This window comes from Trachinotus anak, unplaced genomic scaffold (genome assembly GCF_046630095.1).
Source record: "Trachinotus anak isolate AG129_WGS33_773 ecotype Australia unplaced genomic scaffold, CSIRO_AGI_Tana_v1 ptg000019l, whole genome shotgun sequence".
NCBI classification, from domain to species: Eukaryota; Metazoa; Chordata; class Actinopteri; order Carangiformes; family Carangidae; genus Trachinotus; species Trachinotus anak.
Genome location: NW_027273870.1, coordinates 432,526 through 458,001, shown reverse-complemented (window position 1 = coordinate 458,001; position 25,476 = coordinate 432,526). Strand labels below are relative to the sequence as shown.

The 25,476-nt window shown below is 47.1% G+C and overlaps 2 protein-coding genes across 5 annotated transcripts in view; both read right to left on the bottom strand.

Moving 5' to 3' along the window:
* rhbdl3 (rhomboid, veinlet-like 3 (Drosophila)) overlaps positions 1 to 6,328 on the bottom strand; it is a 54,205-nt gene extending 47,877 nt beyond the window's left edge. The window contains exons 1-3 of one of the 3 annotated variants that reach the window (XM_071504261.1): positions 6,149 to 6,328; positions 5,304 to 5,945; positions 4,779 to 4,802 (exon numbers count right to left, since the gene is read on the bottom strand). In XM_071504261.1, the coding sequence (XP_071360362.1) occupies positions 4,779 to 4,802; positions 5,304 to 5,444 (165 nt within the window). In that variant the 5' untranslated portion in view covers positions 5,445 to 5,945; positions 6,149 to 6,328. Of the gene's footprint in view, positions 1 to 4,778; positions 4,803 to 5,303 lie in introns of all 3 variants that reach the window. The other 2 variants (XM_071504262.1, XM_071504263.1) reach the window with 2 other exon arrangements.
* A 3,722-nt stretch (positions 6,329 to 10,050) lies between these two features.
* On the bottom strand, positions 10,051 to 24,937 carry rhot1b (ras homolog family member T1). 2 transcript variants are annotated; one of them, XM_071504938.1, is made up of 20 exons: positions 24,625 to 24,937; positions 21,349 to 21,407; positions 21,110 to 21,191; positions 20,895 to 20,938; positions 20,750 to 20,803; positions 20,583 to 20,635; positions 20,030 to 20,138; positions 18,523 to 18,624; positions 18,220 to 18,318; positions 17,952 to 18,060; positions 17,743 to 17,863; positions 17,282 to 17,366; positions 16,655 to 16,800; positions 16,389 to 16,489; positions 15,967 to 16,097; positions 15,526 to 15,609; positions 14,014 to 14,136; positions 13,723 to 13,925; positions 12,189 to 12,311; positions 10,051 to 11,396 (listed from the first exon to the last, which is right to left on the bottom strand). In XM_071504938.1, the coding sequence occupies exons 1-20, from the start codon at positions 24,659 to 24,661 to the stop codon at positions 11,279 to 11,281; spliced, it is 1,983 nt and encodes a 660-aa protein (XP_071361039.1). In that variant the 5' UTR covers positions 24,662 to 24,937; the 3' UTR covers positions 10,051 to 11,278. The 2 variants fall into 2 exon arrangements, with proteins under 2 accessions (XP_071361039.1, XP_071361040.1); XM_071504939.1 differs by lacking the exon at positions 12,189 to 12,311 and having other exon boundaries at positions 24,625 to 24,831.
* Between the last annotated feature and the right edge of the window lie 539 nt (positions 24,938 to 25,476).

The following is a 25,476-nucleotide window of genomic DNA, read 5'->3' as shown; positions in this document are numbered from 1 at the left end:
CTGCTGTCAATCACTGCAGTCAGATGAACAGGTCAGCAGACTGTGACCCCCCCATCTGCATATGTGTCAATGGTGATCAGGCTGATAAGCACATCAGTATAGAATAGATCATATGGATCAAAGAGAAAAAGACCAAAGAATCTGCTACATTATGAATAAATGAAACAGCTAATGGAAAAAAGTATCTCACTAAAGTGACAAAAATGTGATAAAAAGAAAAAGACCTTAAACATGAAATATTTAGGTCACAAGATCAACATTAGTTCTGAAATGTAAGTAAAATATCCTTTTCTACTAGTTGCCCTCTTCTCAGATTTCCTGAAATTCTAACCTTTATAGTGTCAATCTTTTCCCCACCTGAGTGTTTGAACCAGTGCACCTGAAACTTTCTCTGTGGATCTAAGAAAAGACGCGTCCTCACTGACAGCTGTGCATGGTCTCTACTCCTGTCGCTCGAGTGATTAAAATGGCCGCTGTTATGTTCTCATTGTCTGTTCTTTTGCTTTGAATGTAACTAAAACTGACAGGGTGTGGCCAGACAAGCCGCCCCTGCATGCACCAGTTAACGCAGCTGAGAGTTCCCAGTTGGCTCATCCATTAAGTTCCAGTTACCTGGGTGGTGGACCATTCACTTGAAGTGCACTTAAAAAAAAAAAAAAAAGGGGCGAGTCGGGCGATGCCAGCTGTGGCGTGCAGGCGATGGTGAGGCGAGACGGCACTGCCAGACAAAATGACTTGAAATAATGACCTTCCTTTTCTCTCAGCCATGGCCACTGAATGTCTAAGTAACAAGCTCATTGAAATGCATGACAGGAGCTCTGGGAAACATGAGTCCCACTGGGAACAGGTGGCTTCCCTACCATTGAATTTCTGCTTGTTTTAATTAATGACGTTAGCTGGGCTATTTCAACACCAGACCTCACTGTCACTGCTTTAGGTAACATCCCAGAAGACCTGAAGGACTTTTTTCCTGCAGTTCTAGTGAGGAGTTTGAGGATCGCAGCTCACATTCAGGGGCTGTTCTATGCTACCAAGCAAGAAATTGAGGGGGGACAAACTTTCATGGAAAGTATGCAGCCATGTGAAAGTGTTTAATCACTAAGCTCCTGTGGCTGTGTGTGTGTGGGGGGGCATTTCAACATGCCACTGGGAGCAGGCTGTCAACACAAAGGCAACTGCGGACATGTGTATGGAAACACACACGAAGCCCAGAATCAAAGAGATGTTACTGTTCACTCCTGTTGCAAGGAGAGTCATCTGAGTACAAACTATACATATTTCTATCAGACAGAAAAGTTTGCACCTTTGTGTCTACAAATGCTTTGTCTACTTTGAGTTGAGACAGATTTCCAGTGTCCACACCTGGGGACTTCCTGGGACATTCCCATTTGTCTTGGATAACAGCTTTGTGTGTCTGTTCTGTAGTTGCAGCCCTTCATAATCCACCTTGTACATAATCACTCTCCAGACCAACACACAGAGAGTTCACTTTCTACCTTTGAGAACGAGAAGCCAAATGACGAAGCTCCTTCAGACACAGTGGTATGATAAATCCATCTGATGTTGCCTTCCCGGGGAGCACAAAACAAATGTGTTTGGTTCATTTCGGGGTGTGATGTAAACATGCTTAATACGCTTTATCAGATAAATCCTGCACATAAAGTGTGGTCCATCCTCAAATCCCCAGAAATCCTGATATAAAATGTGCATATCAGTCAGCACAGCGTGGAGCCTCTAAAACAGACCCTGCTTCTCCTCTTGGATCATACACATGCTGCGTGTAATCAGGCTCCAATCTTTTCAGATTGGTGTGTGTGTGTGTGTGTGTGTGTGTGTGTGTGTGTGTGTGTGTGTGTGTGTGTGTGTGTGTGTGTGCGCGTGTGTGTCTCTAAAGGACAAAAAGAGGCTGGGACACTTTGATTATGAGGGAGGGAGAGGCCAGTGCAGCTGCTGTCTTCCTAACTGCGTCTCCTCTGCTTCATTAGACGTCGCCTCTGACTGTGCTCACTCCTCATGTTTGTTTCAGGCGATGGGGAACATGAATCAAAGCGTTCTGAGGTTTGCTCTCTTACTTCCTGCACGCCGAGGAGGAAAGCACTTATACAGCAACAAAATCCTCTCCGGGGACAGGAGAGAGGAGCGAAGGGGAAGGCGAACAGAGCGACGCAGCACTTTGATTCTGATGGTCTGAAACCCAGAAACTGATAGCTGCACACACCAGGTTCACATGGGAGCCTGTAAAAATGATATGATGGGGAAGGTTTTATACACATCCCACACTGCTTTAAAGAAGCTGGAGGAAAGCCATAGTCAAAAAAAAGAAAGAGAGATGAATGAGAGAAGATGATCCTGTCTTCTCTCTGCTGTGTGAACATCCCTGATGGGACGGACAGAATAGAAGGCAGGGATGTTTTATTGTCTTCATCTCTGGACGTCTTGTTTTGCCAGTGTATTACACTGATCTGTCCAAGTGAATAAGTTACAGCCACCTGCTAAAGGGTCAAATTGTGGCTTGTGAGAACACAGGAAGGATAAAAGCTGGGGCGGTTGTTCAGGGTGCCGTCTTGGATCAGGGTGAGACCACGATTAACCGCACAAGTGGTGTGTGTGATATTGGCCAGCCACCCGGACTCAGACCATCCTGACTCTCTTAAAGGGCTGCAGTCAAAATGGTTTGGATGAAGTCATCCATTGATGGAAGGGTTGGCAGCCTCCTCCTGTCTACACATCAAAGAGTCCTCGAGCAAGACACTGAGATCCAGCTGCTCGTGATGGTCAGGCCATCCATCAGTGTGAGTACAGTTTCATCCTTCACATCATTTGTAGATGTGTTTGTCTGCCCTCTCGTAACATTGGAAAATTAACTAAACTATATATAAAACTGGATTTACATGCATAGATGCACTTTGCAGTGTAAATAAAATAAATAAAAGTCTGGCCTCGCTCTTTGTCTTCGAGCAACATTTATCTCCCTAACGCAGTGACACAGGTTGTCAGCTTGGCTTAAAATCCTTCTTTTCCTGGTCTTCTGTGGCCCATCATTTCTCTCCCGTAGCCGCTTCACAGAAGCTGGGGGTCTCCGAGGTCAGCCCCTTGACAAATGGAGCAACTCATTGTGAGGAGGAAGGACGGACGGAGAATAAAAGAGTGAAAGGACATTTGTTGCCGCCAGACTGGGCAGTGACCTCACCATTTGGACAAATCCACGTTTTTTTTCAGACCGACGTCCACTTGAGGAAACTCAAAGCTGCGGCGCACGCATAAAGGCAGCGGATTGAGAGGCCCATTTAATGCCCGTCCACAGAATATACTCCATTACACACACACACACACACACACACACATGCACCACACCCTAGCTATCCTTTCCCATAATCCCATGGGGCCTCAGGCTCCCTCTGAAAGAGTGAGCCTGACACGAGCCTCTGACTCAACCCTACACATCCCCGCTAACCCCTGCACACACACACAAACACACACACACACACACACACACACACAGACACAGACACAGACGCACACACACACACACGCACACATTTACAATTCCCTCCCAGGAGAAAGTAGGGGGCCCCAGGGCGGGCAGGTGCTGCAGCAGCCCCGCAGAGCGGTGGCTGTGCGTGTTTAAGAGTGTGTGTGTCTGTGTGTGTTTGTGTGTGTGTGATAGTAGGGGGCCCGTTTGCCGTCTGTCAGCCCAACCTGCTACTTGCTTGATCAGCCAGTCTGTGTTTTTCTTCTCCTGGGGTTTCTTGGCTGTATCTGTATCGTGTGTGTGTGTGTGTGTGTGTGTGTGTGTGTGTGAAGATCAGTCTGACAGATCAATGCATCCAGGATTATGTATCACCCTAATAGCATTATTGGGGTCAATGTCAGCGGGCGACACACCCACCTCCTCCAGAGTGATCCCGCTCCTCTGATGCTCCACAGGAGTCTGGTTTGACACAGGCGCACCACGGTGACATGTTTTGGCGTGAGCGTCACCCAGCAGCCGAGGGATTTAAAGCTGCACTAGGCAAGATTTTGATCTAAAAATACATTTGTCTCATCAGCCTAAATCAAAAACAGGGGCTGAAGGAGAGAAGCTTGTGCCATGTCCACCAGCTGAGACCCAGCAGATTTACCTCATATAGCCAAAATATTCTGGGGCCAGGCACATTTACCCAGAGAGGGGAAAAATCTAAATTAATCCGTGATGTAAAAACTACAAGCACTTGAAAAATAGATGTATTCTTTCTTTTGGGATTATTTAAGCAGCACAGCAGGTCAGACGAACACGGACGAGCTCAGTGAAGCCGACCTACATCATGATAAAGCATTTCCAGATTCTGAAGAGAACTTTTTTCTGACAGTTTGCAAAATTTTAAACTAGTGCAGGTTTAAGTCACTTCCATTAGTGCTAAAGCCAGTGTTACAGCATAATTACAGCGTCAAGGTCATGACACATGGGCAAAATTTGCAAAGATCACAGCATTAAATGTAATTCATCGGGAAATCGCACCAAAAGCGCCACAGTATAATAACTATTTTATAACATTCTTCACATAACATTTTTTTTTCAAAACTTTATCCTCCCACTGATGCTTATGGTTCTATATTCTGAGCTCTTTCAAAATCTTCCCCATCATGTCTCATGACCTTTAGGCAGGACGCTGCAGCTGATAACAGAGATGAGGTCAGAGGTCACCCACGGTTCAGATGAGCCCCTCTGAAGACAGACACTGCTGCACTATGAGTGAAACATGCAAATGGAAAGAGAGTGGAGCCGCTTCAGTACATACCTTGTCAAACAGAGACTTCCATTGCTGAGACAAGGAAAGAGAGAAAAAACAGCAAGTACAGGAGTGAGTGGCAGGAAGAGGTGGAGAGGATGAAAAACAACTGAAGTCAGAAACAGTTCCAAAGCAGAGAGCAGCACCTGTTTGGAGATGATGAGTCTTGGCCAGAAGGACTTTTCTCTCTGTGCATTTGCCTCATTTGCAATCATGCAGTTATTATCTGATCATTGCGGCCAATGAGCCGCAGCCAGAGATAATAAGGTACCAAAGTGAGGATGATGGTGTGTGAGTGTACTCTGATGGTGTGTGGAAGCGGGAGACTGGCGTGTGTGTGCAGGTGTTTGTGTTGTTTGCCTTGGTTTTCCTGCCCCTCCCGCAGAGGATCAGTGTAAACCTCCAGCTGTGAGTTCCGTGATTAAAAACCTTCTCATGAGAAGGCTGGGTCAGGGTGATGACTGACCCTGTGTCACTCTGCTGCAGTGTTAAAGGTCCTGTTCACATGTGCACTTCAGGTGTGTGTGGACTTACGTCCTCTGGAGCCACGGGAAGGACGTCGGTGCTTTCCAGAACCTCGATCTCCTCGCCCTCCGCGTTGGCCGCCACCGCCGGGGAGGAGTTCATCGGCGCCTCCCGGGTTCCGCCCGACATCCTCGGGCTGCTCGTCTCCATGCACCGGGGGGGAGAGGGGGGGGCAGCGACTCGGGGCTCAGGAATGACTCCACATACTGTGGTCTACGGTCCCATCTCGCTGCCCGATGTGCGTCAGCAGCGACAGGGGGGGGGGGAGCCGAGCATCCCGCTTCTCTCAGACCGGACCTGTCCTGGATTCTGCTCGGTCGAATTAGTCCAAGTGAAATGTTAATATCGCGGACTGGAAAGGTGAGAGTGCTCCGGCTGCCCCCGGCGCACGTCCTCAGAGGCCGGGCACACAAGTCCTCACCTGCACAGGAAAAGTTGATGAGGTGATGGTTCAGGATCAGTTCTGGGCTTAAGGTCGTTATTCAGCTGTGACTGAGGTTTACGGGGCTGGAGGGGAGGCTGGACTCCGGCACCCGTCCCGGTTGGTGAGGCGGGGGACGCACATTTGCAGCGCGAGTGTTTTCACTTTGAGAGATGCGACGCGGCAGCGGCAGCGGCAGCGGCAGCGGCAGCGGCAGAGCGCAGATCCATCTGAAAGAAATAATGACATCATCAAATACTGACAACAACATGCAACGCAGGACAGAGACGACAAACCGGGCTGCGTGACGCACAAGACCCGCACGGCTTCCCCGGCCAGGGGAGCCGCTGAAAGTCGCCTGAGCAGCGGGGGCGCAGGCACGGACTCAAAAAAAGTCCCGGCAAGTGCCCGATTTTCTGGTGCGTCACGATACCTGGATCAGTGTCTGCCGGTCGGCGGCGCAGCGCGGGGACTGCCGGCGGGGAGCCTCACAGGGTGGGGGGGGGACACCGACCGCCTCCGCTGGGATGGTTGATTCAGCTCCAGGAGGAGACGCCGGGACTCTTCGCCAGCCGCATGCGTCCTCACTGGCACAGACAGAGATGGAGAGAGAGAGAGAGAGAGACAGAGAGAGAGAGAGGGGGGGGGGGGGGGGGGGGGGGGGGGGGGGGGCGGAGAGATGAAGGGAGAGAGGGGAGGCAGGGACAGACTTGGCCCGCGGTGAGGAGGGATCACCAGCCACTCCCGCTCAGGGGACCCCGGGCCCCTGGCTGAACAGCTGGCTGTCACTCTGTCACTGGCTCAGAGGCTGCAGGTCTATGATTACATGGTCATTTACACCAATCAAACAAGAGCACAAGAGCCTATATGTAACACAGCCTATATAAATGGTTAATAAATAATACAGCCCATAATACTTTATAGATCAGGTTTATCTTCTCTGTTTAATATAAATGTTAAAACGTAATTAATGCACGTCTGTTATAATAACTCATCCATTCTGCAGATGTAAATATTAATAAGTTGCCATAATGAACAGACTGAGACAGTGATCTCATGGTCTTTCTCACTCATTAAAGAGCTAACATTTGCATTTTATTTGGATGGTCCAACTCTAATTCTAACTTACAGTCAAATGAGCACAATGTGTCAGTTTATAACGTGAAAGCAGTAAATATAAAGTGTGTTGGGGTAAAGTTTAGGATAAAAACTTGAGCCAGGATTACACAGTTTGTGGTTGTATTACTGTGGGATTCAGAAAGCATTCGAAATTAAATCTACAAGACAATAAAGCGAACAGTGAGGGGGGTCAGAATACTTTCTTGGAGATTCCAGAGACTGAAGATGGAGCAAATAGACACTTTGTTGGATTTTGTCAGAATTATCCAGCTTCTACATTTCATCTGTTGCTCACGTCCAACAGAGCTGTTAGTGTGTAGTTTCTGTGTTTGAGCAGCAGATCAGTATTATGTTCCGCTTTGTTATATTAGTGGGTCTTTGCTACGCAGGTGTGAACTGAAGGTGTTATTGTGTCATCCAGAGGTGGAAACCACACTGTAACAGCTCGGTTGGAGATGAGAGGCTCCAATCAATCATTGCACCATCTTTCGGTCTGTGCATATTTTCCAGTTACTGATCAATAGTTACCAAGTGCAGTGCAAATGTAATTAACACCTACAGACTGTCAAATTCACTTGCAGCTAGAGGTCACAGTTATTTTTGGATAGAATTAATGTAACATGTTTTAATTTATTCTCCTTGTTTACAGCATAGCTTGAATATTTTGAATTTTAGACCCATTTTCAGTTATCATTGGGTAAAGTTGTGCATTGGTTAAAATACTTTGTGTATCCTGGTAATTATTCCTCCTGCAATGGCCCAATTTCTCACTGGGGTTCATTCACTTTTAATCACGTTATAATCACGTTATAAATACAAATTGATTATGTCCCACAAAAACAGCGTTCATACATTTTTAAATGGCTTGTTTTAAAAGCTCAGAAATGAGGGCGTGCCCAAGCTTGTAAATTCCAGGTTGTTTCAGGGAACAGACAGGGTCCCCTCCAGGTTTACTGCTACAATCACCCAAATGACGGGGCCCCATTTCAGACAAACACCTACCTATTACCTCCAGACACATCAAACAGACCTGACAGTTGGGTGGAAGCCACGTATGAGGAGAAATGATGTGATGGCGGTGTGGTCTGCAGTGTGTAGGTTGATCAGGATCCCTCAGAGAAACTCCACCAGGTACAGTATGTGATAGCATTGCCATGGAAACAGTATGGACAGTTGGTATTTTTAACCCAGGGGTCTTTTCCTGACTCCAACGCTGAAGTGTTGGGTTAAAGTTGGCGTCTATTGTGTTGTTAAATAAAGACCCAGTGGCTATTCTGCACCAGCGGTCAGAGGTCAGCAACCTCTGGCCAAATGTTTGGGTTCTGTGTTTTCATGTGTTTTTTTTTTTTTTTGGATGTGAAACAAGTTTTATGGAATTTTGTTAACTTATTGTAGCATAACCCATATTTGAATATTAACAGCCTCAACATAATTAACTTTTTCTGCTTCTGTGCAAACAAAGCTGGTACATGGGTGAGCGACTGAATGCCGGTCTGCTGCAGATTCAGTGTAACAATAAAAGGACTTCAAGGCACCAAGTGTATTTCAATTTGCATATTCAGTCTACGTTTTATGTGCATAAACTTGCAGAGAATCCATTTCATTATATTCATGATTAATATGACTAATATTTTTCAACTGTTCCAGGAAATCCAGAAATAAACAGGATGCGACTGCGCACACAACTGTGTATGGGGAGAATGAATAATAACTACACATGTCCGGGAGGTTTTTCACATGAAAGCAGCTGCAAAATCTTATCAGAATTCTTGTTTGGGTCCCACGATGAAAAAAACATGAAGTATGGAGTGAATAAATCAATTAATGAATAAAGCTTCTCACAATCTCTCTGGGACAGATCTTTAATATTACCGAGGAGGGAGGGGAATTATTGTCTCATTAGCTACAGGCACCATGGGAATTTCCATTAAAAGCAGCTAATTGGACAAAATATGCATTGACGTGGTTTGCTTTCACAAGTCATGCGCTAACATCTGCTGAGGAGCTGTAACACGAGGCAGAGAGAGATGACAGAGGGGGATTGGGTAATGAGGAAAGAGAGTGCGAAGAAAAAGGAGGGAAGCAGACAAGATACACAGCAAGAAAACACCTGCTATGTTGAGGGAGAACTCAGCTCCTGTATAAATTAACAGCTTTGGAGGATTTTTCTTTTGACAGGAGCTGTTCACAGGCACTAACTGTTTTCAGCCTTTCCTGTGTCGCTGAACCCTTCACCCTCCATTTTCCAAATGTCCCCATTAGAAGTGATTGACACTGTTTCACACTGTTCAGTTAGAACCATTTATTTTAGCTGTTTCAACCATCACTCTTAGCTGGTTAACTAGTAATCAGTTCCTGTTTGTCCAGCTGTGACTATTTCATCTGTCACGTTTAACTAACAACGCTCAACTTCTCTGCAGGCTTGCTAACTTTCCAGGCACCTCCAGTTACAACAGATGGTGTTACATGTCTCACAGTCTAGTGCACACACTCCTTTAGACTCTGTTACTGGAGGAAAGTAGGCTGTGCTTGCAGAGACTTCATTTTTATAGGGGTTTTCATGCAGCACAGTGTCTGTCTCACATAATTAGAGCTCCCCATCAGTGAGAGAACCGGTGGTGCTTTAAATGTCCTGAGACTATTCAGCCTCAGATTTCGAAATGCCTTCGAGTGTCTTACTAACTTATGAGCCTTTTAGAGTCTCTTCACTGGCCCAGGGTCACACTTGACTTCTTACAATTTTGGGCTCTACTTATAAAAACTTTGTTTGTTAGTGACTTGGTTTGAAATAAGGACTGAAGATACAATTCAAGGTCAAGACTCTGAGTTAACCAGAGCTGTGTTAACCACTCTTGAGGATTTCTTTTTTAACAATGCTGCCCTCTTGTGTCGTAGTAAATGCTCTAACGCACCTGCTCCTCTATAGAGAAAGCGTGTAATGTCAGAACAGGACAAAATGAAAGTTATTTATCTGGTAGGATAGGAGACACAAAAACATAATAAAGAAGTTGTAATGGTTCCTTTTCAGTAACTAAAACATACTGTTGGCATCTTGGTCTTTTCACACATGATCCTTCACCTACAGAGTCATCTGTTGGTTAATGTTGTTCAGAAATACACAAATAAATCAAATTTCATAAATTTAATTACTGTAAACCAAAGTAACGACAAAAATCTTCAGTTCTCTTGGTGAAAAGAATAAATTCCATCAGACAGTTGTAATAGACATACTTATTTATTGTAAACTTTTGGAAAGGCAGGGCTGAGAGAACACATCAAACTGAACCTTGCTGCAAGCAGTTGCAGTTATATGGAAATTAACATTATTGCATGTTCTGCGACCAGGAGAGCTGATGAGGGATCACAACAAGGATCAAATGATCATCAAACTTCACAATAACTCAAGACTCAACTACCACCTGCTCAGCACTCAACCCTGGGTTATTCTGAGCTGGCAAACAATAAAGAGAAGTTGGCGTGGTCATTTTTTGTAAAGGAAGTCCTAAAACACTGGAATGTGGTCGGAAGTTCTGAAGCATGCAAACACAAAATGCACAGGATGAGCTGTACAGTGTAAAATTTCAGTATCTTAGCTTATACACACACACACACACACGCACACGCACAAGCTGGCAAATGAAGTGATCAATATATGAAGACAAGAGAGAGAGAGAGAGAGAGAGAGAGAGGAGGGAGAGCCTTGATTCCACACAGTCACATCCACTGATGAAACACTGACATGCTCAGATGTACAAACATAAAAAATAGAAAAACGTACGTCCAAGCGTTTTGGCCGTTAAAGACAAACCGATGTTCTGTCACGTGAGTGATCAATGCTAATGTTTGTGCAAGTTCATGACCTGGCTAAACAAATGTACAGTCAACTATGTTATATACATTATTTACATATTGTTCAATCTAATGAAAGCATCCGTTCTTCTGCAGACCTCACACATTGCGATCCCTATTACACTGACACCAAAGTTGTTCATCGTTTCAATCAGCCAGCAACCAAAAAAAAAAAAAAAAGAAAGCTATATTTGTAACTCACTCGTATCTCACTACAGCTCACCAGCAGCAGCTCACCATAATCTTTTAATATAAATATAAATATATTACTTTACTTTGCAAACACTTGCAGACAGACAGATTAAGCAAATTAGCAATTTTGGTACAAAATTAAATATTTTTCTCTTTTATCCCCCAGAAGAGAAAATTAAAGTGGAATGAAAAAGCAACAAAGATGTTTGCTTCAGTAAGTTTGTGCAACTTTTCTTCCCACGAAAACAAAATACATTTTTTCTATTTAACTACAAAACCATGACGGATTTTCCAGAAATGTTTCGTTTACTTGATGTAAATGAGAAAACCTAATGTTGTGACTGGTGAAAATAGCTTTTTATGTACCATCGTTAAAAGCAGGTTGCACCCCGGTGCCCAGGGATCACCGTGGTTTGAGCAGCACTCTGTACATGGTGAAACCCAGCACTGCAAACACTGTGGCCCCGACGCTCGCTCTGAGCCAGAAGGTCGAGCTCGTCAGGTCTGCTTGGCTGACATGTCTGTTCAACAGAGAGGGTGGAGGGATAAATACAGAGACAGAGTGAAGTCAGTAAGCAAATAAAGATGAAAATAGAGATGACAAAAAAAAGGATGGAAGAACCTAGTTAGAAAGATTTTCTGCTTCATAAATTACTCATCACTGGTTCAGAGCTGACTCAGCCTCTGCTCAATCTACTGTATCATCTACACCTGTTTCTCTTAAACTAATAACTTTCCAGTTTCAAACAAAAGTGGCAAATGGAAGTCGGAAGAAGTTTTGCTAAAAAAGACGATGTGAAAATACATAAAATGAACACCAAGAAAATAAGGATGAAGTGATGACAGAACAGTGATGGAGCTTCTAAATCTGGAGACGCTGAAGCAAAAGCCAATCACACAGATGAGGGACGTGCAGGATTATAGTTATGACATGAGACAACAAGACCAGAAATGAGTTATGACATCGCTGTTAGATGAGACAGCTGAGGAACAGTGACACTAGCAAAGAAGACAAGTGGGAAGTCGACAACCACTGAAAGACAATGGGATTCAAATCAAAACTGAAAACACTGCTCAGAATCCTTATACAGAGAGCACGAGAAAAAGGAGGAAAGCCACAAGAAAATGTAGATACCAAAAAATCAAAGGACTCTGACAACACGAAACGGACAAAAACTGAGGGAAGTGCCAGGAAAATGATGTTGTTAAGAAAAGAAAGTTAAAAAAAAGACACGCTTCAACATTCATTACTACATAAAAAAGATGGAAACATGTCACAGGGATGAAGAGAAGTTGGTAAAGGTAAAGAGAACCTTCTAAGTACGACAGCGTAGAGCTTGGCCCTGACCGTCTGCAGCAGCTCGGAGTTGAGGAAGTTCTGACACAAGCAGAAGGTGCACCGGTTACACGTGCACATGCAACGCAGCCGGGCGTGGCTGAGGAGAGAGACGGGGAGGACACACCCGCACAAAAACACACAAACCACACACAAACATACCCCAGCAAATGGGACACACACAAGACACACAAGTGAAGAGAAAACAGTTAAGAGTTGAAAGCTGCCTCCATCATTACAAGAGCCAGATCCATAAAGAGAAGTTGAAATGTTTCCCCTTCGAGATATTAAGGAGAATGAAGGAATTCAGTTCATTTTTCAATGAAGGGAAAGTAAATGAGAAAATATGTTTTTTGTAGTGTGGATGAACAAACCCTGTGAGGACTATTCATGCTCTGTGGACCCAAAAAAAGAAGCATCAATACAGTAACAGTAGATTCAATAAACTGGGCTCCAGATTAAAGTCTGCCATGATGCAATAATGTAAGTGTTAAACTGTGTGATGTGCAGAGAGGTTATCTGTGCTGACAACATGACTGCAAGAGTGTGAGCCTCAGGGAGAGATCAACATTAGTGCTCTCCAGGGAAGCCCATTTACCTACAATGCAAAACACTGTCGCATCAGACTGAAAGCAACATGTCCACAGGGCAGTGAAGTGAACTAATGCATGTAGACTGGAGAACACCATGTCAGAGACTGAGTCGTGCAGAGTTGGAACAAGCCCTCAGGGAATACATTTATCCTGAGCAAGAGGAATGAAGTCAATTTACATTTTAACTGTAAACTATGTTGAGATGAATCTTAACCAGAAACAAACATCCCGTCCACTCTACCTGCTTCAGACAGATTCACTTTCATTCACTAGTTTATAGTTCAGATCACATGAAGCTGAGGATTTACAAGACCAGCTGGTCAATGCAATTTTATATAGACCCAGGTGGACGTATATACAAGAAACAGATTGTGTTAAAAATATCTTCCCATCAGCTACATAGGCAAATATAAAACACAGACCTTGAGTCAGACAGAAAAGATAAAGCTTCCAGACTGTAGCAGCAGCAGCTAACAAACTGCATTTCCCTTTTAAAATCCTCCCCTGGTGGATGAATACCTGCACTAACCATCCTCACATCATAGTTACTCATTAGCTCAAAGGTTTTCCACTAATAGAAATAAAAATAAAAACATGTCAACTTTAAAAGTTCTGCTATGACTTTGAAACATTTTAAGCCTCATGTGTATAGACAGTTAAATAGTATAATTAAAAAAGCTGTTTCAATAATAAGCCGGGTCATTTGAATGACATTGTAATCAGGTTAAATAATATGAGACTTAAGTCTATAATGTGTTAAAGAACTGCAGAATAAAAGATAAACCCAAGCTGTAAATGCACATTACTTACAACAGTTTCAACCGACTAAGTTTTATTAATCAGTTAACTAGAACTAACTAACTAACTAAAAAAACTAGTGGAAGTTGAATGGCTCTGGTGCAGTGTCTGTATACGTACGGGTACATGGCCATAGTGGTCAGTTTGGTGTAGATGTCTCTGCTGGGTGCTGCTGCTGTGTTACAGGTGAAGGACTGGGGAGGCGGCATCCTGTGCCTCCTGCAGAACTCCAGAGGACTGCAGCCGTACATCTGTTTGACCTCTGGCAGGTCCGACTTCGCTGCTATCATCATACAGGGTGTCTTGCTGTCCATGAAGTATTGCTGAGGGAGGAGGAGAGAGGGCTGTGAATGATGGTGTTTCTGTTTATGAAGTGAGTGAACACGTGAGCTGCTGCATACACAGCGTTACCTTGAAGACTTTGGCGCAGTATTTAAAGGAGTAAGGGTTGCTGACATCATAGACCAGGCAGACAATGTCACAGGCCATATCAGCATCAGACAGGTAGTCAAAGTCAGGGAAGACTTCATGAAGCTGAGGAGGAGAGGAGATGAGAGAGGGGAGAGGAGAGGAGAGGAGAGGAGAGAGGAGTTAATATAAATGGAGAAAAGCTCCTCTAACATCAAACGCACAAAGATGAGCTGAAAGTTAGTGCTTGACTGTTGCCAATGTTCTCTGTATTTCTGTCACCAGCAGCAGTGGCCTGGTTTACTACAGCCAGTAGTGAAATGTACTTTAAAAAAGCAGTTTCTTCAGTAGAGGATGTTTCACTGATGTAGCAGCACCACAGTATTTATGCTCCTGCAGAAACAGAGTCACTGTGCTGCAGTGTTTCAGTCCGGACACAACACAGAGTAAGTGTCTGTGTGTTAGGTTTGGCTGATATCTCAAATTTAATATCTCAATACAGTCAACTCTGAATATCTCAGTATAAGGCAATATCATGTTTTTTTTAATAAACCTAATTATATCATTGTATTATATTTTTAAATAATATTATATGATTGTATTTTATGTTTCAGGTATGAACAGCAGTTAAAAGTTCTATTTTTCACATGTCAATGTACAATGTACAGTAAACAGTCTGACTGGTCAGCAGGGCAGACTAGGCAAAACAAACAAAAAAAAAATTATTTGACATTATGAAAATATTGTGATATTCGATAATAGTGAATATCAGTCCAAGACTATTGTGTGAAATTTCAAAAGAACCAGTGGCAACAGAAAAAGAGTGCAGATGACTTGAGTAAACTAACACTAAGTGTAAATATAGCAAGGTAACTGTGGTTTAACTGCTAACTTCTGCAGAGCTTCACAGCCACACAAGGCTTTCCATGTTTCTCTCGCTGGTTATTGTAATAGTACATGCAAACACTACTGTGTTTGCACTTTTGCAACTAAGTAGTGCAATGCTAAGGCTTTTGTCAAGCAAGTAGAAATGCTTGCTTGACAAAAGCACTAGATGAGCATGATAAGCAGCTTATATATACAGCCAGATAAGTACAGCCAACCTCAGACTGGGCTGACCTTGATGGTTCACAGTTGACAACCTTACACACAATGCACAGTGGTACACATAGATACATACTGTAGTTTTTTATTATAAAAATGTAATTAATTTTCATATAATCAGAATATTAGTAAATATTATGTATTATCTGCTGAGGAACCTCAGGTGTGTTGGTTAGAGAGCACAACTCAGGACCTTTTGTGACTCTCTGATGACATCAGCTGTCTGTCAGACTTTACAATAAACAACACAATCAACAATGCATGTGAAACTGTGCACTTCTCTTTAATTCAGGATTATCTTAATTGTTTTTAGCACTGGAAGAGCTTTATGTAGACACAATTCATGATTGTAATCATTGATTATCTTTAATAATTATAATTCAAATAATATTTGAAGTATCTGATACTCACAAGAAGGTATTTCTCCTGGCCGTAAACATATGTCGTGCTGATGGCATAGTAGGATCTGTGTTCCTCTCTGATCGTTTTTTGGAGCTGTGGAGAAGAGAAGAGAAAGGTCATGAGTCAGATAACAATGTCAGGTAAACTGTGCTTTAAAGCAACTATGGGAAAAATCTAGACTATATTCATACAATCCATATATGCAAGTTTTGATGGTATATAAGTGTAATTATGTGAGTATGTGAAAAAACATATAGATGAAAAATCTGCCCTGAAATATTTCAGTGGAATACTTCTCATATATGACAACATGATGCAATATTTACTTCTTTATGTCTTTGTGATGGACGGGTTATAAGAGAGTGAACACTGGGACACAGTGAAACACATTTGATGGTAAAATAAGCATTAAAATATGCATGTTCATCACTGGTGTTTATGTTTGTTTACCATCAGGTTTCGACCCAGGAAAGCTTGGAGGAAACCGCTTTTGCCGCTGCCAATGTCTCCAAAGACATTACAGCGGAAGACACTGCGCTGGGTCTGCTTCTTCTGGAGGTCAATCTTCTTATCTCTGGTCACTGCAGGGGCAAACCACACACAGGCATCAGAGGATCAGTGTGGACTGCTGCTGTCCACAGCACATGGCTGCAGTCAAAACACACAACTGCTGCTTCAACTGTCCAGCAGCTGCTGAGGTTAAGACAGTGCTGACTAACTGAGGAGGTGAGTGAATGCTTATTTGTTGAGTAAAACAGTGCAATGGTTTGCAAAGCAATTTACATATATGATCATTACATCATGCTACGTAACTGCGTCAACATTTTCTCCATGTAAGCAGCATTATTGTGACATTACAGATGTTACAGTACCTGTAATTCCCGATGCTTGGGACTCCTGCTCAGCAATTATTGAGTAACCCAGGTAACCCAAATACTCCAGGCATCGCTGGACGTCGAGATATGTAGTTAGCCTGAACAAGAGGAAGTTGAAGGTAAATGAAACTAAATGGGAGATCCATTAAATACAGAAACCTGTCATCAACAGAATCTGTTTTGATGCTGCCACCAGAGGTCGCAGAGGTCTAAAACTTTTAAATTTAACACAGTGGCTTTAAATGAATGAAACGCCTACTCACGTCCACTGGGAGAGATACCCCTGGTAGGTGATCCAGCCTTGGTCATTAGTGCAAACTGTGTTATTGACATCTGGACCCCAGGGCATGTAGGGAAAAACATCAAACAGGTCCCTCAGCTCCTCTGGTGACAAGGCACAGTCACGGTCCTGATGACAGACAGATTGTTGTTCAGGAAGTGCATCTATGCCGAAATATAAATATGGACTACTGAATATTTCAGGTTTGATTTTAAAGGTGACTGTAAACTGAATGAACTGCACTTGCTCAGTAGATTACAGGAAAATAATTCACTTCGTTTGCCGCTTGTCAACCTCTACCTGAGAAAACAAACATGATGGACCGAAGCAAACATTCACTGTTCACTGTTCACTAATCACTATGACAGAAACCAGATCTTGGCACAAGCTGCTACTTTTACTCTTGACTTTCATTCCAACCTCGCAGCTAATGCTCCTGTCAATCCCTCCTCAGTGGCAAGAAGTTAAGTCACGCCTCAGCAGGTGGTCAGCGTTGGCTGTGGGAGGGTATTTTGGTTTTGCACGGTGCTGCGTACTGAGCAGCTTCTTCTAAGATCCTCTCCGGGGCAGAGGCTAATGTAAATAAAGAACCAGACGTACAGGATTGTACCTTGTCATGTTTGTCAAAGACGCTCTGGAGGAAGAGGTAGGCATTGTGGTTGAGCTCTGTAGTGCAGTCTGGAGGAATCTTCAATCTAGAGAGAGTTCGATTTCAAGTTCAGACACAAGAAGAACACAATAAACATTTTTTTTTATCTCAATGGGATTTCCTGGTAAAATAAAGGAAATAAAATTATAACTTTTTTTTTTTAAGGATAAATGTTACAGTGGGATTAAATCAGGGCTCCTCAGCAGACATTAGCAGCTGTGGTGAAAACGTGCTTATTAATTCTACCTATTAATCCTTCCTGTCTAAAAACAATGGTGTTATGTCAATTAGTGAATGAAAAATCGTCTTGAACGTTTTGTTTCAGAAAACTACAGCGTTAGCCTGAGAAAATAAAGAATCTGATGAATCCCAAAGGCAAAAAGGCCTGATGGTTGTTTAAAAAAATAAAGTTTGAGCCTCACGGTGGGAAGAGGTAGTCCTGGTTTAACTCCAGGTCATCATCGTATCCAAATCTCCTCAGCACCGTCCAGGTTGTTTCATGGCGACCTCGCTGAATGAACAGGGTGTGGAGGAACAGGAAACCTGTGGAGTCACAGACACATAGTCAGAAATTATGTGATTTGTAGTTTATGTTAAAGGAAAAAAAAAAAAAAAGTCCATCTATTCCTACCTTTCAGGGAGAGTCCGTTATCACATACTCCGTCACTCAAATTCTTCCTCACCACGTTTTTTACATCCTCTAATGCCTGAGGCTCTAGTGGGCTGTTGAAGCACGTTCGCTGGGAGCAGTAAGACAAAAAAAATCAGTGTGAGTCAAAACCTGCAAAAAGATCTGTCCAACAACAGTATAAGGCTGAGTTGCAAATTCTACTAATTCCACACATTGTTTTTTATCTGTTGCTGACTTTGTCAGCTACAATATTCATCAGTTGATTCACCTGGAAGAAGTTGAGCTCATTGTCATTGAGAATCCCATCATTGTCTAGATCGGACACTTTGAAGATGCGAGTGAGAGCTTTCACACAAAGCGGCTTCATCTGGAAATTAGAAGTTACTTCAAAAAAAATATTTTATACTTTACATTTTGCTAAAATTCAGTTTACACTACGACAACTAACAAGACGACATTCAAATACTGTGGCACTCATTTCAAAATGCAGGCCTTGATGCTAAACAAGCTGAGAACCACTTGATCACACTAACAGTGGTGCTGAATTTGCAAAGTTTATTTTTGCTCTCACATCTTTTTTCTCTGGACAGTAGAGCGGACCGGTGGGGTGCAGAACTGCTTTTTGAGCATAGTAGAACAGCTCTGAGATGTTCTTCAGGTTCTTTGCCGAACACTATGAACAACAATAAAAAGAAGACGGGAGTTTGGTTAAACTTGTATGAATATGGATTATCAATGCTACAGTGCAGTTCCCAACAACCCAAGTGCAACCAAGTGTGCACAAGTACAGTGTGGTCCTGTTTGATGTGTACAAGTATCAGCAGTGACACTGTAGTGCTAACAGTGTGTCCTGGCAAAGCAGGGCCGCTGCTGTTTCCCTACCTGTCTTTATGTGTGTGGGTGGGGTGTGTGTGCTCTGTAGGTGTGTATGTGTGTGTGAGAGCTAAGTGAGGGCCAGACAGGGTATTAACACACAGGATCTGTCTGCACGACACGCCTGCTCTAATTAACACGTCTGAAAAAAAACACAGGTGACTCCCTGTTAGGAGAGAGTAGTCAGTGTTAAAGAGGGACACGGGAAGAGGTCGACAGACAGTGAACGCAGCACAAAAACATTCAGAACAGACGATTTCTCAAAAATTACTGGTTCATCCTGCACGGTCACGTCACACACAGCATTATGTGGGTTTGAGTTAAGCTCATGGCCGCCGTCAAGAATCAAATCCTCTTGTACTCAGTTCAGCACATTTACAATTGTTGAGCTTCCTCGTTGCATGAAGTACACGTGCAGAAAACTGCGTCCACCAAGGGGAAGACAGCAGCTGCAAGTACTGCCAAAACAGTCATCAGGTTAACGTATACAGAATAAAACCTGACAACATTATCTGTCGGCTGGTGACTTCCCGGTTTGGCAGTTCTCAAGGTTCAAAATCACACAGCTGACAACCGACAAATTGACATAGTGCATGGGAGAAACACATGTTCAGTTTGGTTGATGGATTCATGCACATAAACACACCTCCCAGTGGGAGGAAAGGTTGTAAAAGGCTTTACTTCTAACACCAGGTTAGTAAGTATGGCACCATAAATTAAATATCACAAGAAATTAAGAAAAATATTATAAAAGTATTAAGATATGTGGTTATTCTGTTTCAATACTGCCATTATGTAGACATGCATTTAATTCTATTTACAGAGATTATTTTATGTTTTTACTTTAACATGTTCAGTGGACTGACTGGAAACCTCACCACAGATAATATTAATGTTCTGAGAGCAACCTGAAAACAAGGCTGTTCCTCTTGACACCTGAAAAGTTCAGTTTCTACCCAACAGTTATTGTTTCTTCCCCTCTTTCTGTTTTGTTTATGAGTTGGCAATAGAAGAAGAAGAAGATATTCATTTCTATTTGTGTCCCTTTTGATTTGTGTCTGAACCAGCAGCATTGTTACTGTATTAAACTTGTCGTATTAATCAAGACAGATTGGATGACAATGCTTTATTCCACATTTACTCAACTTTGTTGTTTTACTACTGAGAAAGAGTAGCAACAGTAAACAGACTGGTCAGTCTCTCACCTCAACACACGTCTCTATCTCACTGTACTGGTTCATTATGGGCAGTATGGTCTCCATGCTGCTGTGTTCCACCAGGTCCGACTTGTTGCCCACCAGGATCAGAGGAACCCTGAACACACCACCACAGCACTGCATTAACACTATTATATCACATCAAGTGTCAGTTTAACAGATAGCAGCTGCTAATTCCAAAGAATACTCTTCTTTGTATGTATTTCAGTATTTTCTCTCCCATAACTGCAGTGACTCGTTCCGCAGTGAGAAAACCACAACCAGGCGCTGAATCTGCTCATGTGAGATGCTGCACTTACACCACTGCTCCCTGCTCACAGTGAAGCAATTGTGAGACATTTTCCACCCTGTGACTGTAGGTCATCATTTCAAGCACTGGTAGAAAATTTCAGTGGTCGGCCTCTCGCTACGGAAAATCCTCTTTGCTGTGACATTCTCATAGACAAAAGGAGAAACAGGCACGCTTTTCCACCCCATAATTCTGTAGTCCAAAACTGACATGAGAAACAAAACTCTGGACTATTTTTATGCAAGTTCGCACCTGCTGTCCTTGTCCGTGTTCTCAGTAATGAGGGGGATCCAGTGGCTGGTCACCTACCCAGGTGAAAACAAAAACACTTATGAGTCACACGGTCTCACATGTAAAGTTATGGTGTTTAACTGCAATGCAAACAAATTATGGAAATGCTAGAAGCATAAGTGACTCACCTTTTCTATGGACTTCTTGTTGTTGACAGAGTACACAATGCAAATCACATTTGCCTACGAGAGACCAACACAGACGCCCATTAAGACCATTAGAACTCAGCACTTCTCTCCGAGTGTAACAGAAATGTATAATGCACCGACTGACCTTGGAGATCTCCTGGAACAGCTGCTCGTCTGTCTGCTCTGCCTCTGATGGGCGAAGACAAATGCACAACAGTTCAAACCTGGAAAGTGCTTTTCTTTCTCAATTAGCCGTCTTTGTATATTTATGAGTTCCCAACATGAGGTAACAAAGTACTGAAGCACCATTAGATGTTAACATCTAATCTACAGAATGAAACCACCACGGCCTTCATGTACCTGAATAGTCCACAATGTGTGTGGGAACTCTCTCTGGCGTGACGTCTGCAGGTATGGTGATTTCCTCAGCTCGGTAGGGCACCTGGGACGGACACAAGTGACTTACACAGACATGTTTACAACTGGCCACAGAGCTTCAATAAACCCGTCAGATCATGGTGTTAAACCACGGTGGTCAGTTTGAGGTGCAGAGGCATCATCACAGGTACAAATATCTGACATAAGAAGTTTCTCCATACCACATCTGGGAACTCCTCGCTGACCAGGGACATGATGAGAGACGTCTTCCCCACCTTGGCTGTGGAGGGACGGGAGACACGAGACCTTTAGCGTACCCCGACACATGATTGCTCACTAGCTCATTATAATTCATGTGAAAATAATTATCATTGTCATTATATTCAGGCCATGAGACTGGGACACAGACTTTACGCTGTGGACATTACACAACCACAGGGCAGTGTGATGTATGAACTGCAGCCTCCATCCTGGCTCTGATGTTCATATTATCCATATCCATGAATTTCTATTACTATGACCAGGTTCCTCTGGTATTCCTGTGGAGAAGTGTCAGGGAGTATCAGCAGTCGGATATTATAAAATATGAGAAGCAGTTCTGGAAAATAAAACACTCTGATCGTACGCATTTCTTTGGCTTGGCTGTAGTTTCGAGTATCTCTGCAAAGACCTCAATCACATCAGTGAAACAAAGTATATTTACACATTATTTTAATGAGTAAAGGCCTAAAGCGAACACACACACACCATGAGAGACTGGTCTGGTTGTCAGCATCACATGTGCAGCTAGGTGAGCAGTGACGGTGAGCCCCCACCTGGCCCCCACCCGGCCTCCACCTGTCCCCCACCCGTCCCCCAGCCGGCCTCACCCGTCCCCCAGCCGGCCTCACCTGTCCCCCAGCCGGCCTCACCCGTCCCCCAGCCGGCCTCCACCTGTCCCCCACCCGTCCCCCAGCCGGCCTCACCTGTCCCCCAGCCGTCCCCCACCCGGCCTCCACCCGGCCCCCAGCCGGCCTCCACCTGTCCCCCACCCGGCCTCCACCCGTCCCCCAGCCGGCCTCACCTGTCCCCCAGCCGGCCTCCACCTGTCCCCCACCGGGCCTCCACCTGTCCCCCACCGGGCCTCCTCCTGTCCCCCACCCGGCCTCCACCCGTCCCCCACCGGGCCTCCACCTGTCCCCCAGCCGTCCCCCAGCCGTCCCCCAGCCGGCCTCCACCTGTCCCCCAGCCGGCCTCCACCCGTCCCCCAGCCGGCCTCCTCCTGTCCCCCAGCCGGCCTCCACCTGTACCCTACCGGGCCTCCACCTGTCCCCCAGCCGGCCTCCACCTGTACCCCACCTGTCCCCCAGCCGGCCTCCACCTGTACCCCACCTGTCCCCCAGCCGGCCTCCTCCTGTCCCCCACCTGTCCCCCACCCGTCCCCCAGCCGGCCTCCTCCCGTCCCCCACCCGGCCTCCTCCTGTCCCCCAGCCGGCCTCCTCCTGTCCCCCACCTGTCCCCCACCCGGCCTCCTCCTGTCCCCCAGCCGGCCTCCTCCCGTCCCCCACCCGGCCTCCTCCTGTCCCCCAGCCGGCCTCCTTCTGTCCCCCACCTGTCCCCCACCCGGCCTCCTCCTGTCCCCCACCCGGCCTCCTCCCGTCCCCCACCGGGCCTCCTCCCGTCCCCCACCGGGCCTCCTCCTGTCCCCCACCCGGCCTCCACCTGTCCCCCACCCGGCCTCCTCCTGTCCCCCACCCGGCCTCCTCCTGTCCCCCACCTGTCCCCCACCCGGCCTCCTCCTGTCCCCCAGCCGGCCTCCTCCTGTCCCCCACCTGTCCCCCACCCGGCCTCCTCCTGTCCCCCACCGGGCCTCCTCCTGTCCCCCACCGGGCCTCCACCTGTCCCCCAGCCGGCCTCCACCTGTCCCCCACCCGGCCTCCTCCTGTCCCCCACCTGTCCCCCAGCCGGCCTCCTCCTGTCCCCCACCTGTCCCCCACCCGGCCTCCTCCTGTCCCCCACCGGGCCTCCACCCGGCCTCCACCCGTCCCCCACCCGGCCTCCTCCCGTCCCCCACCGGGCCTCCTCCTGTCCCCCAGCCGGCCTCCTCCTGTCCCCCAGCCGGCCTCCTCCTGTCCCCCACCTGTCCCCCACCCGGCCTCCTCCTGTCCCCCAGCCGGCCTCCTCCTGTCCCCCACCTGTCCCCCACCGGGCCTCCACCTGTCCCCCACCGGGCCTCCTCCTGTCCCCCACCCGGCCTCCTCCTGTCCCCCAGCCGGCCTCCTCCTGTCCCCCACCTGTCCCCCACCCGGCCTCCTCCTGTCCCCCACCTGTCCCCCACCCGGCCTCCACCCGTCCCCCAGCCGGCCTCCTCCTGTCCCCCACCTGTCCCCCACCCGGCCTCCTCCTGTCCCCCACCTGTCCCCCACCCGGCCTCCTCCTGTCCCCCAGCCGGCCTCCTCCTGTCCCCCAGCCGGCCTCACCCGTCCCCCACCCGGCCTCCTCCTGTCCCCCACCTGTCCCCCACCCGGCCTCCTCCTGTCCCCCACCTGTCCCCCACCCGGCCTCCACCTGTCCCCCACCCGGCCTCCTCCTGTCCCCCAGCCGGCCTCCTCCTGTCCCCCACCCGGCCTCACCCGTCCCCCACCCGGCCTCCTCCTGTCCCCCAGCCGGCCTCCTCCTGTCCCCCACCTGTCCCCCACCCGGCCTCCTCCTGTCCCCCAGCCGGCCTCCTCCTGTCCCCCACCCGGCCTCACCCGTCCCCCACCCGGCCTCCTCCTGTCCCCCACCTGTCCCCCACCCGGCCTCCTCCTGTCCCCCACCTGTCCCCCAGCCGGCCTCCTCCTGTCCCCCACCCGGCCTCACCCGTCCCCCACCCGGCCTCCTGCTGTCCCCCACCCGGCCTCCTCCTGTCCCCCACCTGTCCCCCACCCGGCCTCCTCCTGTCCCCCACCTGTCCCCCACCCGGCCTCCTCCTGTCCCCCAGCCGGCCTCCTCCTGTCCCCCACCCGGCCTCACCCGTCCCCCACCCGGCCTCCTCCTGTCCCCCACCTGTCCCCCACCCGGCCTCCTCCTGTCCCCCAGCCGGCCTCCTCCTGTCCCCCACCTGTCCCCCACCCGGCCTCCTCCTGTCCCCCAGCCGGCCTCCTCCTGTCCCCCACCCGGCCTCACCCGTCCCCCACCCGGCCTCCTCCTGTCCCCCACCCGGCCTCCTCCTGTCCCCCACCTGTCCCCCACCCGGCCTCCTCCTGTCCCCCACCCGGCCTCCACCTGTCCCCCACCCGGCCTCACCCGTCCCCCACCGGGCCTCCACCTGTCCCCCACCCGGCCTCCTCCTGTCCCCCAGCCGGCCTCCTCCTGTCCCCCACCCGGCCTCACCCGTCCCCCACCCGGCCTCCTCCTGTCCCCCACCTGTCCCCCACCCGGCCTCACCCGTCCCCCACCGGGCCTCCTCCTGTCCCCCACCCGGCCTCCACCTGTCCCCCAGCCGGCCTCCACCTGAGAACCGCAGCTTTACTTACGCTCTCCCACCAATAATATCCTCACGTCCTTGCGCATCCTCCGCAGCGTCGACAACCACCTGGGGGACCCGCTCAGTGTGAAACATTGACGCTCCGGTCCGGGTGGCGGATGCAGCCGGGCAGCTCTCCCCGGCCTGGCTCGCCTGCTGACGGCTACGTTCGCATTCCGGCTCCGGTTTAAAGCGGTTCAGAACAGACGGTAACCCGCGGCCTACCAGCAGGGTTTTATCAGTTTTACTGAGTGATGCCTCCCGCCACAGCCCGTCGGTCCGCGGGCCCCGGTCGAGCCGCAGCCGCTGCTCACCTACACGCTGACGTCACCGAGCCACGCCCCTCGGGGTCAGCTGACTGCAAAGATCGTATATTGGTGAGAGAATCACTCACACACAAAGAAGTCGTCCGCTTTCTTATCCCTCTGGTCCGATCGTTGGCGGAGAGTAAGACCACAGTCACAAGTTGTAACTTAGAGTCCAGACACACAGATCTTAATGTGATTCAGACACACTGATGTGGTTGCTTGGTCACCTCGATGACATTTCTGGTTCAGCAAGAAAGGTGCGGAGTGAGACGTCCGATGTTTCCCCCGTCAACATGCGCCGCCTACCGGGGGGACATTAACCTGAGGTGAGCTGTAGATGTTTACTAGATATCTGCTGTGGAATCAGTGTTCTGTTATTATTGCATCATACTACTACATTGTTGAAACAGGACTTTAGGAATAATCTCAGTGAGTTTGCACCATATTTTCAGTTAAAGTTCACCCAACACTGCTACAGCTACAACTGCCACTGATGTTCACACATATATGCACATATTCAGTCACTACTGTAGGAGTGGGCTTAGAAATCATCT